Below are 17,382 nucleotides of genomic sequence, written 5' to 3'. Positions count from 1 at the left end.
GAATCTGCCACACATTTCTTCCTCTTTCTTGTCCGATGGATATTCTAGAAGATTTTAAGGTTGAAGAGTTTCGGAAACATTTTGAACACCAGATTTACATTAAATAAAAATCCTACGGCCAAAAACATTGTTCATGAAGCTGAAAATTTATCCAGCTTCATTGCTACCAGATACAGCCTTCATGAAGACTTGTATACATCAATACGCAATCCATTATGCACTTTTTTTGTTAAAGCTATCTCAATGAAATACTGAAAGTAATTTTACTATTTCAAATTATAAAATATAATGTTTGTATCTTTTTCTCCTTCTGCACAGAAAATAATAAATTATATAAGCAATAAAATATTTCAAACAATTTATTTTATCCAAGAATACATGCTGGGGAAGGGGAATACTGCTTCAGAAAATGCAAAGTAATTTTATATAACACATAAATACAATAAACCAGGGGTTCTCAACCCATGGTACACAAGAGAAAAACATGTGGTTCGCAAAGAAGCAAGATTTTTTAACTATTAAATTCGAAAATTAAAACCCCCAACATCCTGATTGAGTTTTTTCTCTAACACTCGTAAATTTATGCGATCTGAGCTTTGTTCAAGAGTGGTGGTACTAAAGGTTTCAATTTTTGTTTAGTTGGTATGTGTTAGTCAAAAGGTTGAAAACCGCTGCAATAAACTATAAATATGAGAGCTAGGTTTTAGCCAGATATAAGACCTAACTAATAAATCACGAAAGGCGGAGTTAAAAATAATTTTTAAATAAGTTTAAGGAGAAAACTATTTTCATCATTCATTTAAAGTAAGATGTATTTATAGTTTCAGAATAGTCTACTTATATCAAGAACATTTATATTCAGATTCCATTCTAGCTTTTCAAAGAATACTTACCTTGAGAAGCTACAGTGCAATTAAGTGCATATCCATTTATTAGCATACTTTCAGTAGAACTTCTTCCATGAGCCTTTAAAACATTTACAGCATTAATTGGAAACTTATAACCCCCTTTACCATCAGGAACCCGGACAGCCATGGCAGCATCAACTACCATATTAGCAAAGAAATCACTTTCAGCTCCAATAAGTTTTGAAGACAATGATGTTTTAGCAGCATTAACAATACATTCTCTCCCTAACTCATCAGTATTAATTGTGAGATGTTCTTGGATGTATTTACAAGCTTCCCTACAAAGAAATATATACATATAAATTACGATAAATAAGTTACACATTAAAAACAAAATTTTTCAAAATATTCAGATCTGCAATATACAAAGTTTTCAGAAAACAAAGGGAAAAAAAAAAAAAAAAAAGCCAAGTGACTAGCTATATATTGCAAAGTATCCCAGAATTATTGCAATAAACTTTAACGGTATGGGGGCATCACAAGGATTTATATTTGCATAGCAACCCATAATCGGAAATGTAGTGGAAGCATAGTATGGCACATACATGAAACAAAGTTTTTTGCAAGTGGATACATATTACAAAAATGAATCTTCTTAACTTCCCTGCATTGCTGACAATATGCATGGTCTCAAGCATAATTATCAATTTACTTATGTTCTTCGGAGTACCTTCCTTCATTTTCACAAAATTCCCTTCTGTTCATCCTTTTCTGAACACCTTTTCTAAAATGACGTTCAAAAGCTTTTATAATACCCTGGTCAAAAGGCTAAACACCAGAAGGTGTATTTGAAAGAAATGACACTTGCGTTCTTCAGGGAGATCAAATGTGTATATGTTGCACAGTTATCTAATTGGTAAATTAGTTTTCCATTTTTTAGCTCCCCAATTTCAAAACATAATTAGCATACACACTATTTGCCATCTATTAGATCTAGTTGCTATAATGCTATAAGGTGAATTCTTGACTCCTTTCAAACGGCAATTTTGTTTGTTTGTTTGTTTTTTTGTTTTATCAATAATTAAGGCTGTCTTCTTATTGGATCCATACTACATATAAATAGCCCACTTACTCATTCACTCAATTTTCATTCTCTGTAGAGTTATTTTCTGTGGATAATAATAGTAATAATAATAATTTAAAAAAAAAAAAAAACTTTTATTATCTGATATGTAATTCTGCGAAATGTAAAATCGGAGAGTATTTTTGTCAGTTTTAATACAAAATCACATCTTACAAATATGTGTCTAGTAATGCTTTGTAACACCATCCAGTTTTGTCAGTATTATGAATCTAAAATGACTTACATTCATTTTGCCATTCGAGTAAAACATCCTTTATCTAGGTATCAGTTGCATGATGATCTGCCAAAATGCAATTTGTGATGAATATTCTTGGATTTTTATTTCTACAAAATATAAGCCAGCTATCACCAATACAAAATTCTCTCCTAGCATTTGGCGAATTAATAAAAAAAGAAAGGCTCTAGCATTAAAAGAAGCAATTCTTAATTTTATAACTTGAAAACCATTCAGAAAAAACAGTTTTAATATTTCTCAATTTTCTGATTTTGCTTCCTTGAGACAATCGCCTTTTTTTGAGGGGGAGTCATTAACTACAATTCTCTGCTTAAATAAGCTGCTGTTTGGGAAGTTCCAAGTTTAAATGTAGTTTTTCTCTGGCTGCAATCACCAAGAACAACAAGGTTTTTCAATAATTTATCCTTCTCTTTCAGGCTGTCTTTTTTGCTTGGCATTTTCAACGTGGTAAGGACCCCAATTTTTTTTTTTTTTTAAATGCTTCTTCCAGTCATTTATTCAAGTTTTAAAACCTACGTTTCTAGAGCAGCAGAAAAATTCCCTTTGTACATTTAGCCACTTAATGACTGCATGTCCAATGCTTTACATTTTCTTCAGCCGAGAGTTATCACTTCTTCATTCAAAGGGTGTTAACATACTGTAATGCTAACAAGCACTTTTTTTTATATTTGTATAACTCTCTGAGAGCATAAAGTTAAATTTTCAATGTTAATTTTTCAATTCCAAATTTAGTTAAATTTTCAATTTCTAAATGGAAATTTTTAATCTGGAAAACTTAAAAGATAGGTTACAGAAGTTGTACTTTCACCTCTTATTCAAGAAGAATGATGCGGTGACTATGCACCTTTGAAGCTCAATGCTGACAAAGAACTCTGAAATCAATGTCTCACAGACACAGGGGCCAGGGGATAAGAAAATTTTGGTCAAACCTGTTTTGCTGAAGGATGACTGTTGTTTTATTTTACCCCAAAAATAAAGCCATAACCCAAAATATGTTAAATGGATGAACTATGAAAAGCTTTGCTAGGTACAAACAGGATATTTTGGCACTAAAAAATCATTTTCAACAGCAGAGATTAGTTTCATAAATAGTGGTTTTTCTATTAATTAATATGTATTTGTTTTGTTTCCTGAACATTTGAATACAATAAATGCCTAAGTTTTTAACCAGTGAGTTGTGGCACGCACTGTAATTTTAGTTTCTAAATATTCACCAAAAAAATGCCTTTAATTTCAATGAAAGTGATTTCTTTTATATGTTTCAGCAGCTAAAACATCTATTTTTAGACATGATCTGTGTATTGGTAAGAAAAGAAGAAAAGTCTGAAGCCAATACAATAGCTTTAAAAAAGTGCTCACTTCAATACATCAGAAAATACAAAGCGAGATGCTTTTAGCATACAGCAATTCTCCTCTGTATGTCAGAAGATACATTTTCCCTTTATGTTGATATGAAAAATAAATACTGAAATTTATGAAAAGTGATAAGGAGAGAAAGAAAAACATTTTGAAGAAAATAAATTTAAAAAATCACCTTGTATTGTTACAAATGTACTACTCAAACAGAAGAAGTGACTGACATGCAAATGATCTGGGTTGAATTCCACCAAAAGTTGTTTTCAATGAAAATACAGGAATATACATTTTAAAAGTTATTCTTAACTTGGAATTTGAGGCAATAGATAAAATTAATACACTTGAAATTAAGTGCACGAAATAGCATCTCCCATGCAGCAACAACTAATTAATTTAGACAGAGATTTCATTAAAGCTTTTGCAATACACGAAGGAAAGAAAAGAATGCCTGATCTAAATATTCCATTAGAAATATTGGTAAATAAAAAGAATTTTATCAAAAAACTCACATTTCTTAAGAAATGATTCTTTTCTAGATTTCTTGAACGCAGATGAGAATAAACTACTGTGGAAAAATATGTGAAGATGAAATTATTGATCAAGAGCTCAATATGAGAACCATGGGGCAATTCAATAAGAATGTTTAGAGACTGTTCCAAGACCTACACTTAAAGAAGTCAAAGAACGTCTGTCACAATATTTTTTAAAGTAGGTAACAATTTTGAGATGCTTCTAGCATTAGCTATGTATAATCAGATATTAATAAAAATTTAAAGGGAAAACAAGTTTAAAATATAATAATAAAATTTAAAAAGGGGGGATTCCTAGAGAATGAATGCTAGTTTTATTTTTTTACTGTCACTTCCATTTTCAAACTTTTTAATAGTCCATGCGAGTTGCAAAAATTCACAATCCACCGTAATTTTAAACTCTACAAATATTGCAATGAAACAATAAATATATTCTGAATGATGAAATTCATACTTCCTAACACTAAATACATACAGCATAACATATACACGTTCGAATATGACGGTTAAATAAAGTTAATAAAAATGCAAAGCATAGTGAAATATAAAGATTGTTTGATTATATATGAATAAAACACAATTGAATTAAAATTTTTTAATATATATATATATGTGTGTGTGTTAAGATACAGTCAAAAGTCGTTAATCCGGACTCGTCGGGACTTGGCGATTCCGGATTATCGTTTTTTCCAGATTATAGATAATCAGTTTAAATCTGGTAAGATGGCATGCAGAAATTACAAAATTAAAAATATGAAACCGTAATTTATGAAATAAAGAACAATTATGATCTAAAGGGTATCAAAATTTACAAAAAGAAAAAGCTTAATATTTATTTGTTTACTTTATTAAACATTTCCTTCAATGTAAGTTGCTTCGTTTCATGTGATAATACTTTCTCTTTAATTCTATTAAACAGACATAATTTCTTGTTTAGTTACAAAGTTCCGCTGTTCAAGTCCTATAATTGCTGTGTTGAGAATACCGACTAATTTGTCAATCAAAATGTTTTTGTTTTCAATAACCTCTGGGTCACTTTCTTCACTATCCGAAGCGAATTATAATGAGGAGGAACTTGATTTAAATCATATCAAAGGAGTACATCGAGATGAAATACTACACTTAGTACGGAATTATAAACCAAATAAAATAAAAACATCTGCCCTGAAGATAAGGATAGTGCTGACAGACCAACTTCCAATCTGCAGGGTGAAATTGATAAACAGATTTCGGATTTTAAAACATACTTTCGCTTTGTAGATACAAATTACATATTAGTAAATATATATCGGAAATTCTATTTGACATAATCTTTCTAATCTATCAGAATCTAATAATGACGTTTCTGCCCCTCCCCCCTCTGCCGCAGAGCAGCGTGAAATTGATAAACAGATTTCGGATTTCAAAACATACTTTCGCTTTGTAGTAAATATATATCGGAAATTCTATTTGACATAATCAAAAGTTCAAGCTTACTTTTATAAAATTGCTCTAACAGTCTGCAAAAAATAATAAGCCGGATCCAATTCGAAGATTAAGGAACAACGCAATCTGCAACATTAACTGAATTAGAGAACTTTAGCTTAGCGTATAACTCCGTTACACATTAAATGCGCATGCGCACAAACATATTCGCAGCCATAAGGGTCTTACGCGCTCTCGTAAACGCCTGTGCGCATGCGTGAACGCGACGCATGCGCAGAAAGTTTGTAGCTTTGAGGTCCGGATTATGGGTGTCCGAATTAACGACTTTTGACTGTATAACAAAATATGATGGCTGCTTTAAAAAATGATTTGCGACCTCAAAATTAACTATTCTACATTTTACGTTCTCCCCACCCCCTAAATTCGAGATCTTTCCAAGTTACATAATAACCCAAAATTAATCAATCACAGATCAGCTTTACTTATGCATCATACTTAGTATAAATACTCTTGGCAAAACAACTATGTCATTCCCAAGGTCCGTACAGTGAAAAGGTTTGCGCATTCGGAAACTGAGGCATAGAGCGCATGCGTCAAGTCTCAACGTATGACGTCACAGGGCGACCAGACGAGGCCTACGTGATATACGAGTCTAAGGGAAACGCCGTCATTGCTTTCGAATGCTGAACTCCTGTGAAGTCCTCTGTCAGTGAGAATATTTTCTTCAAGGTTAGTAAAATTTCAGTACTTTTGTTTTATTCACTTCTGTTTTATACTATCAAATATTTTATCTTCAGTACTAATTGTAAAATAACAAGCTTAAGTTCAGAGCTTGTTTATAGACGAATTTTGTATATCTATTTGTGCCAAAACAGCTTAAATTACAGAATAAAATTAAAAAAATGTGTATATATGTGAAATTACAAATTAAAAATATATATAAACATGTCTAGTATTTCCGCGCATTAGTTGTTAAAAAATTATCAGTAAAGACATAAAGTAAGAAATTTACTTTTCACAAAGACCAAAAGGTGAAATTCGTAATTAATAAATTTCAAATAATTCTTTAAATGCAAAAAAGAATTTTAAAAAGTTTATAAAAATGTATTTTAAAAATGTTTAAAAAGTTACATATATATATTAATGTAATATAACATAGTTTTCTATATCAAAAGGTTAAAATATTTACTGAATATTTTTATATTATATTATGGAATGCTTACAGTGCAGAAAAACGATTCTGAAATTCTTTCTTTTGTTCAATTTTACTAGATGCCTGGAATGCGATGTGCCGTTGCTCTTTGCAACAACAGTTTAGAAAAAACTAAAAATTTATTTGAGCGCATAGTTTATCATAAATTTCCAAGTGATCCTACATTAAGAAGGAAGTGGATAAATCTTTGCCGTCGAGAAGATAAATGGAATGCAAACTCTTCTAGGATATGTTCTGCCCATTTTACTGCGTATAAACTGAAAGAAGATCCAAATTGTATTTCGTCGTGGATACAACATCTGTCTCATGGAGGACTAATTCAGCCCTCTGAAGAGTGGAAAACGCAGGTCCATAAAATGGAAGAACAATTTTTAATTTTCAACGGTTCCGCTTTAAGAAAGGGAGAAAATATTATAAAGGACTTTGTCAAAACCCTTAAACAGCAGTTTTCCGACACAGATGAAAACTTACTTAAGTCCTTTGCTAGAATTCGAACTTTCATACGATTAAGGACTTTAAATCAAAAATTAGTTAATAAAAAATATTCGAAAGCACAAAAAAGAAGACTAAATTCAGTCGATGAAAACTGTGACATAACGCGGAAAAGAAAAAATAAATTGAAGAAAATAATTTCGTAATATCAAAAAATTATTTCTTTAACTGAATATAAATCGAGCTATCTTTTGTTTTGTTATCTTAGGTGCGCTATTTTTTTAGCCTAACCATTGTAAGGAATACTTAAAATTTTTCTTCAAGCAAAGCTTAGCTGCGGAAAAAATGGTGTATCCAGCATATCTGTTGAAAGAAATATTTTTTATTAAACAGAACTGATCCAAATTACGTAACTAGACTAAATTTTAGATGCAAATACCTGGTTACTTTTGGAAAGAAAAATATATTTTGTATTACGTATTATCTGATATATATATTTTTTTAAACATTCATCTCATAATATTTGTATATATTATATATATATATATAAATGCATATATCTTAGTGTAAAATATTATATGTATATATATAATACATCTTCATAATGTAAAATAAATAAATAAAAATACTTTTGATTCTGAAAAAGCGAATTGTGACATAAAAAAATCTGCAACTACAAAAATCTATTTTGTTTTTTTACAATAGCATTTGCGAATTCATGTGCCAGTTCCTTATTCAGTATGATATTTGAATTAGCTTAGATTATGTTTAGAATTTAATAAATATAGCCACTAAACTTATGCAATTTACAGCACATAATTTGGGTTCTGAACTTAATTTGCCCTCGGTTTAAATTATTCAAAGTTTATTTTTATAAGATATCTTTATATACTGTCTTAAAAATTATACGCTCAAGTATAAAATATGTCAAAGAAATAAGGGTATGTACAATGCAAATTTATTTTTCAGGTTAGTGTTCATTCATTGATTTGCGTATTTATTCGATACGGTTAGTTTTAAATATATATTTCAAAAGTCGTATGTATGTCGATAAAAAATGTTTATTAGATATTTATACATGTTAAATTATGATTTAGTTAATATCCTTCTTTAACATTTTAATGTAAACACCTAGCAAATAAGAACAGTCAAATAAGCGCAAATTCGTTTCAAGCGCCTACCGTAGTTTCTACCCTCGTAGTATCAGAGAAAGCAACAGAGGTCTCCCTGTGACGTCACGATGTGGTTGACCATTCAACGCGTTTTTCCTCTTATGCGCGAACCTTTTCACTGTACGGACCTTGCATCATTCCTTCCTTAACTTCTACCATGCTAACATCTTCGCACCAGCTTTGCTTCAAAGGCTAGGATGTCTATGTCTTACTTTTAAAACCAGTGTAAATAAAAATTGTTGTATTCAACTATGATTGGATAAAAGCCTTGTCTACCAAAAGTTATTTGATGCAAATTATCATAGAATAACACTGTGTTTAGAAATGGCCACATCTGGAAGTTACTGTTTTCTTCATCAATCTCTCTAACTATGCAACACAAATACTGCATATATATATATATATATATATATATATTTAAATAGGAAAGGAATTTAAAACCTACAAAAAGCTATCAAAAACACTTGAAGCAACCTATCATAGTTCCAGCAACACTTTGTAAAATGAGTTACTAAGAATATTACAAATTATGAAGCCTCCATTAGCATAGCAACAAGCTAAAGAAGACTTGTTTCTAGTTTTGGAAAAGCCTTGCTTTTCGTTGAAGATGACTGTTTAAAATTTCTGGTAACCCCTTGTTTGCTTCATTCAAAATTTGGTAAACTTTCCACATCCGGATTTTTCACAGCTTAACTGTAGCCAGAGCTCAAGTCAACAGCAACGTAAGTTTTTAGTTTTAATTCTTTTTCCATTATGAGCAAAATGCTCCTCCCTTTATTTACTTGCACAAGTCTTTACGGTTTTTAAAAGACAAAAGTTTTTCAATTCACGGAGTTGGTCCCCCTTAATGTTATTTTCACAAAAGACTTTCAAGTTTAATTTTAATATCTGAGAATTGTTTGAATATTTTTATTCTTTTGTATTTATTGTCATTTGACCGTTAGCCTTACTAGGCCAATTATGATTTAGGATCTGACTTTAATTATGTTTCAATTTTAGTTTTTATTTTTAGTACTTTGTTTGCTTTTTGACATAGTATGATTTAGAAAATGCAGACATGTCGGAAAAGAGGCAAATTCAATGAGAGTTTTGTTTAGTTTAAATTAATAAAAAATTTTGAGTTAATTTAAAAACTTTCGAAGTCTCAGTGGGTTTGTCAGACGAAACATGTTTGCATGTTCTAGTTAATCAACTTGGTTTGAGGCTCTCAAACACTTTTCCCTTGCCAATTTCTGTTTGAAGCTTTAAACAGAGAAGATTAACAAAATATTTTTGTGCTCCTTTTTTCACATTTTTATTGTTTTTAATAAAGTTTTTTAGTTCATAATTTGTAATATTCTTAGTATCTTATTTTACAAAGTGTTGCCGGAATTACAATAGTTTACTTCAAGTGTTTTTAACGGATTTTTCTAGGTTTTAAATTCCTTTCCGATTTAAATTCATTAAAAAAAATCAGCAGTTCAAAGTGCCATTTTTGACTAGATAGGTCTTTCGTTTTAAAAATTATTTTTTACTTCTTTATTTTCTTATATATATAAATGTAGAGTAAGTCTCAATATCACTTAGAGAAAAAAGAAAAATGGTTATCAGAGAGACCACCTGGCCCCCCCCCCCAAAAAAATCATATTTTTCATTATTATTATAGCAAGAAATTTTTAGATGAAAAAATAAAGCACAATGTTAACTATAGTAATTAATATCTTAGATTATCATTACTGATGATAAATTTCAAATTGCTAAAATAATGAAAAATAAACCAAGAATAATAATAAACTTTTATATTTAATACTACTGATTAGTTGAATTTTCTTTTGTATATAAACTTGCTATTTTTTCCCCTGTTTTTTGTATTTACCATTAATTTAATTACACATATAATATGTCAAAAAATTGTGGTAATTAAGGCAGAAGAAAAAGTTTATACAAATAAATAAAATTTGGCTCACTTGCAAGCCAATCGGTATCCACTTATAATTGAGGTTGGGTGGATCTTGCACTTTACTAATTCATCAGCATTTTTTAATAACTCAGCAGCTATTAATACCTAAAATATATAACAGAACTTAAGTGCAAAGAAGCAAAATAAAAAAGATCAGGAACAACTTGTAATCTAAAAACTACAATTTTACACCTCAAAGAGCTAACCAATAAAATTTTCAGAAAATTAAATACATAGTCGAATCCTACTATAATGAACTTCAAGATACCCAAAGTTTGCTTCGCAATATTCAATTAAATAAGAAAATGGATCATCGCATAAAATTTGCAAAAACTTGCTGCTGAATCACTCACACACAAAGAAAACTGACCAATATTGTTACATGTATCAAAAGATATGAATAATAAATATAATTAAACCAATGTTATTAGGATTTAATTAAAATTACTGTGTGCAGTTATTAAATTTGTTGGTTTTTTCCAGTTTCCCTGAATGTTAATCATTCATTACAAATAATCATTTTATTCATAAAATATTAAAACATTAAAAATGAATAGCAAAAAAGAATATTGATAAATTTACCTTCAAATTTTACTTAACTTCTGAGCACAAAAATAATCTGGAATACAAGTGTTATGCAAATCCCAGGAAAATTTTACCCATATTTTTGTTCAAAAATTTAAAGCTTCATTCATGTTCAGTTTATGTGAATAAACATTGAATGAATGCATATCACAGCCTTGGCATACACAGTGGTAGGTTAGTTCCCTTCCTATGTTTTGAGTTTCCTCAACATTTACATCAGTATCAGAAGAATTGTCAGTGTCAGCATTTCTTGTTTAATTTCTGTCACAATATATAACTTGGATTGGTACTTACTGATTATCTACTCCCCTGAAAAGTATTCATGACGCAACATGCTATGTTGACAAAATGTATTTATGTGTCAACCCAGGTATGGAAGTGTGTGCTCTCACAACAGACAAGGATAGATTCCATCTTAAAATTTGGCGGTTCATTTTCAACTAGTATTACTTTTCCATTGAGAACTTTTTTCTTTATAAAACATTTTAATGGGACTATGGAGTTTCTTCAGTCTTTAAACTACACCGTTTAATTTGGCATTATTTTACAGAACACTTGTTAGCACTGAAAATGTCTTTTTTTTTCATACTCCCAAGAAAGATAATCAAAATTTTCCCCCATTTCTCTACATCAAAGTTTGAAACACTATCAAATTCTCCAGCAATTTTTCTTAAGAAACGTTGTTTGACATCTTCAATTTCTCCAACTAGTTACCTGAGCACAAATAGGCAGTCTCTCCAACATGTCTGGAAAATTCATTGCCAAAACAACATTTGTACAGATATTAGTAGATTATAACTTCTTTGACTGCCAAAACCTTTTATTATTCAATCCTATTGCATGGTCTTTTTCTACTTTCTCTCATATATAAAATTTTTCCATTAAGAGAACTTAAAGAGTCTTGATTTTTTTTTTACGTAGTACTAACTGTAGATTTCGATAAACCGTATTCTTAGCAGACGTCGATTTGGCTGCATACATTGTGCAATTTTCAAATAATATGCCCCTTGTCTTCAATGCAGAAAATAGTTTAGTTTAATCTCCGCCATGCAGATGTATTTTCGACTCGAACAGCAATCAATATATCTCATCCAATGCTCATTGAGAATACAATAATTTCCTCCAAGATATGTATAATTGCAAAGCAAAGATTCAGTAACCTTTTTTAAAGAATATCCTACGTCACGCAAAAAAACCTAAACATTTATGCACGTGGAAATTATGAACTTTTAAGGATCATCAATGAAAAAAATTGACAACTTACCCGCAAATAGAAATTGAAAAAACTAAAGCAATTATCTACATCTGAACTTCGTTTTTGTAATTTATAAGAATAAAATAAATCTACAAGCAGGATACATTATTATTAAACCTAATCTAATATTAATTTCGTTATAAAACAAATTCAAGAATAAACTCAACTTCATAAATTTTTTCAAGAAATTGACATTAAATTATAAATTTTCTTGAAACATTTATATTTTACACTCATATAACAGTCCCACATATTTTAAAGAAGATTAGTGATATTTTATTTAAATTTTACAAGCAGCTTCATATTGATTCTTTCTTTTTTTAAATGCTTCATTGCATCATGTACTCGCTCAGTGGAATGGTTTATGCAGATTTTATATCTAGCAAGAATTGAAAAGTAAAATAATAATCATCCTAACTCATAACAAAAGCTTGGTTGTTGCCTCTAGCTGCTTACTTAGAGGCAGAGAGGCACTGATCAGAACAAATGCGTGCCTGATTTTGATGCGGTTTGTAAGTGTTTAAAGTTAGCTGCACTTTGTCTGACCAGTTAGTGCCTTAATTTCATGTAGATTTGCTGGGGCAGTCAATATACAGTATTTAATATAAAGGTCCATTAAGCCATTAAAGCATGAGAGGTGATAGGTTGTTTTGTATTAAGTCTCATTAGTTGTAAGTAATAACGTTTCACATTATTTTTTACATTTTGTGTTATATCTTACATCCATAATAAAGATTAAGGAAAGCAATAACTCACCTTAACATGTAGAAATAATTTTTAAGGATAAGCAGTTAGTTACCAATAATTAAATTACATAGTTAATAATTATATCCCTCAGTTATAATAGATTTACTTGGTTACAATGATACGTTTTTCATTTCTAAAAAATATCCATGAAAAAAGCATTAAGAACATTTTACAGCAGTTATAATTAATGATATTGATTCTAAAATGATATTCATATATTATACATTAAAAGCTACAAAAACATTAATGTTTTATAGCAACTAAAAAAATATTTACACATCTTTTGGATGAAAAAATTTTTTTAGATATTTTAGCTAATTTACATCAATTTCCTTCTCTTTAGCACCTTTTCTAAGTTCATCTGCTTCAATAAATAAGTCAATGTTCCCACTAGACTCTGCTTCATCTCCTAATTTGTTAGTGCTTCCCTGAAGAATAACTTTTTTTATCTTGTCGCGGCGTACCAGTAGCAATTGGCTTTTCAGTGAGGATTTCATCTTCTCTGAATTATTGTATGCCCTTCAGAATTTGGACTCCTCTAAATCACCTGGCCCAGATGCTGTCCACAGACATTTCCTATGACATCTTGGTATCTTGGGCAGACAGAAACTTTTGCACATACTTGTTTCGGAAAACAAGTAAACTTACGAGATAATGGAAATCTGCCATCATTATCCCCATATGCAAACCAAACAAAGAAGCCAGTTCTATGGAAAGATACTGGTCTTAAATGATCCATGATCTTAGGCCTTAAAAACCGGCCTAAGATCATGGATAAGAATATCATATCAGATGAATCACTCAGAATATCACATCTAAGCTTTTTTAGCTTGGACAACATAAATCAATATAACTCCAGTGGATACCATACCATGTTGAGATGTATGGTAATGAAATAGCTGATGACCTTGCAAAGAAAGATTGTGATCTCCTTAAGCCCACTTCCACTGATTTAAGCCCATCTGAAATACATGCCCACTACAAAAATAAAATGAACATGGTGTGGAAAATTCCTCCTGAAGTTTTCACATACGCTCAAAAGAAGCTAAACTTAATCTAGAGCCCACTTGAAGTTAGGTTCAAAGATGATTTTCTCTGTACAATGTCACATAAGCTTTCTGGCATGCTTCAGAGAATAGTATGGAATGCCTCATAAAAGAGATGTAAAGAGAAGAGGATATTCTGGTAAAAGGGCCCTTTCTCATCAAGCTCAAATAAACAGTAACCACTGAAAGCAAAATTCCAGTGACAGCAGAAGGCTCACTACAGAGCTGCAAGGCTGCAGCAATCTTCTGAAGAAAGGCTGAATGTACGTAATAGTTTTCCTTGTGATCATGAAATTTTTCCGTAAACTGCAAGTAGTACTAAGAATTAAAATGGGCTTTCTTGCAACTTAGGATTAGTCTGCCTCCGATCTTCAAATGATTCTCTACCATATTTCATCATCTAAACAGTGATAATTACTCATATTGCCAATAAAATTTGATAAGATTTTACAATAGATGACTACATTTGTACCTACTCTTGTTGTAGCACCACCTATATGCATATATAAAATACAATAGCATATTTGACCAATGGCACTGTTACATTATTTGATCGTATGCCTTCCAATTCTGGTTCCAAATTTTTTAAGAAGTTAAAAAACATATTCTGTTAATTTAAAAAAAAATCAATGTATAAAGAAAGAGGTTTGCAATCTACATATTACTATACAATTTCATTATAACTATTACTTTTTAATCATGGCAAACACAATAATGCATACAAAAACGTAGCAAGTTAGAAATTTTAATATCTACCACTTAAAGGAATAAAACACTTATCTTATTAAAGATACGCATAGCATGAAATGCAAAATATTTTTACGAAATCTAGGTAAATTGCCCTTTTAAATAACTATCTTATATTACAATGAATAATGTAGGTTATTGCTTATTGTCAATTATTGCCAACAGTGCATTTTTCTCACAGGCACGATTTATTACATAATGAAAACAGTAAAAAAAAAATTTGAAACAGGTTTTCTACAAGTTGCTTAACAAAAGTTTGTTACAGTTCTTAATAAAATTATATTACACTTTTCTTATTAAGTATGACACACATTTGAGTTTTTACTAAATTTTGATTGATTGGTTATTCAGCAATAAACAATATAACAGACAACGGATACTTAATTTTATTCCCATTATATATATAACAAAACTAATTTTGCATTCGATTTTTTTAAGCTGAAACCATGTCATATTAAAATGTATCTCTGGTCTAAATGAAATACGTAACTCATTAACTATCATCATTAGTACCATTTTATCATAACTACAGTTCACAAGAAAATATAGTGAATACATGTATGAATAAGGAATAATTGCTAGCGCAGCTTTTATTAAGTAGCTGCCACACAATTTGCTAAAAAACAAAAAGTTATTTAAACTGTTTTTACGAAATATTTTGGTAATGATGTAGTAATTGATTTACCACATTTAAGCTTAATTTTCTCTTAGATTAGGATACTATAATGCTGTTTTTAATTATAACATGCTTTTAGGAATTAAAGAATTGCAACAATAACCAATACTAGTGCGGAACCCTAAAAACAAATAACTAAAATTAGTAAATCGCATACTACATCACTACCAGCGTTTCAAAATATGTTTTCATCTTGAATAAAAACCTCCACTAATAATTTAATCAAATACAGTCAAAAGTCATTAATCCGGACTCGTCGGGACTTTGGCGATTGTGGATTATCGATTTTTCCGGATTATAGATCATCAGTTTAAATCTCGTAAGATGGCATGCAGAAATTCTAAAATTAAAAATATGAAACCGTAATTTATGAAATAAAGAACAATTATGATCTAAAGGGTATCAAAATTTACAAAAAAAAAAAAAAAAAAAAGCTTAATATTTATTTGTTTACTTTATTAAACATTTCTTTCAATGTAAGTTGTTTAAGTTGCTTCGTTTTATATGATAATACTTTCTCCTTAATTCTATAAACAGACATAATTTCTTGTTCAGTTACAAAGTTCCACTGTTCAAGTCCCGTTAATTGCTGTGCCGAGAATACCGACTAACTTGTCAATCGAAATTTTTTCATTTTCACTAACCTCTCTGTCACATTCTTCATGTCTTTATCCATTTTTTGGAGCAATTCCACTTTTTATTTGTTGGACATCGAAACATACTTTCGTTTTGTAGATCCTTTGGAAGTTCCAGCATCGGAAATTCTATTTGACATAATCGAAATTTCAAGTTTACTTTTATAAAATTGCTCTTACAGTCTGCAAAAAATAATAAGCGGGATCTAATTCGAAGATTAAGGAACAACGCAATCATTAACTGAAATAGATAATTAGATAATTTTAGCTTACACCGTCCGTTATATATTAAACACGCAGGCGAAAACGTATTCTGCACTTGCGCACACGCATATGCGCAGTAATCAAGGTCTTACGTGCACGCGTAAAACGCTTGTGCGTATGTGTCAACGCGGCGCATGCGCAGAAAGTTTTTAGCTTTGAGGTCCAGATTATGGGTGTCCGAATTAACGACTTTTGACTGTATAGCTTTTTTAATTGCTGCATGAACATGCAGAAGCATTTTCAGATAAAAGATGATTACATACCACAGATGTAGTACCGTCTCCAACCTCAGTATCTTGCAATTCAGCTAGCTGAACTAATACTTTAGCAGCAGGATGCTCAATTTCTAACATTTTAAGTATAGTAGCACCATCATTTGTACAAGTAACATCCTAGAATTATATTGCAAAATTATTTTTTTTTTCAGACGACAAAAAAAAAAAAAAAAAAAAAAAAAAAAAAAAAAAAAAAAACTGATGTATATCATTTAATAATAGGTGCTTATAAGCTTTCCTGTCAACTGTGAAAGTTTTGGAAAATTATTCTTTTTTTTATTTAGTTAGATAATCAACAAACACAAGTTATGCCACAGCATAAAAAAACTTGAATAAATATCTGCTCAACCTTATGTAGATGATTCCAGCAGAAGTTTGGAAGAAAAAGATTATGCTTTATCGGGGTAGATAATCAATAGATACAATTTTTTTTTAATCATTTCTCAAGGCTATGGAAAAACAACGAAAGTTGATTTCTGCCTTTACAAAAACTAAACTTGTGTATTGAAGATTAATCGGCATTACATAAAACTAAGGCAAGGAGCTTATAAGCATGTTGTACTTAACATTTATTCGTTACTGGTGAAAAAAAAAATCACACATGCAGCAATTTTTATTTGTCGAAAATGATAAATGGGAAAGTACATACATACCAGATAATACTGGAATGTGTGTGCCTATATGCATATACATAGCAACTGGTTTAAAAAAAAAAAAATAAGATTATCATATTTGATTACTTTTAATTTAATCCTCTGCTGCTTAAGTGCAGGAATTTTTCAATTAAGTGTTCCTCAATTCCTTTTGGACTTTTGTTACATATATATACATATACACACACACTGACAGAAAAAAAAT

General features: G+C 30.2%; 1 protein-coding gene across 1 annotated transcript in view; it reads right to left on the bottom strand.

The window, feature by feature from the left end:
• CCT1 (chaperonin containing TCP1 subunit 1) overlaps positions 1-17,382 on the bottom strand; it is a 65,703-nt gene that overhangs the window by 34,501 nt on the left and 13,820 nt on the right. Inside the window, exons 3-5 of the mRNA XM_035358199.2 lie at positions 16,513-16,641; positions 10,302-10,399; positions 894-1,186 (exon numbers count right to left, since the gene is read on the bottom strand). Coding sequence (XP_035214090.1) covers positions 894-1,186; positions 10,302-10,399; positions 16,513-16,641 — 520 coding nt within the window. The remainder of the gene's footprint in view (positions 1-893; positions 1,187-10,301; positions 10,400-16,512; positions 16,642-17,382) is intronic.

The sequence above is a fragment of the Stegodyphus dumicola genome, chromosome 4, assembly GCF_044657685.1.
Source record: "Stegodyphus dumicola isolate Sdum_Otavi_A_Nest chromosome 4, ASM4465768v1".
NCBI lineage: Eukaryota > Metazoa > Arthropoda > Arachnida > Araneae > Eresidae > Stegodyphus > Stegodyphus dumicola.
This window is presented reverse-complemented; position numbering and strand designations above follow the sequence as displayed.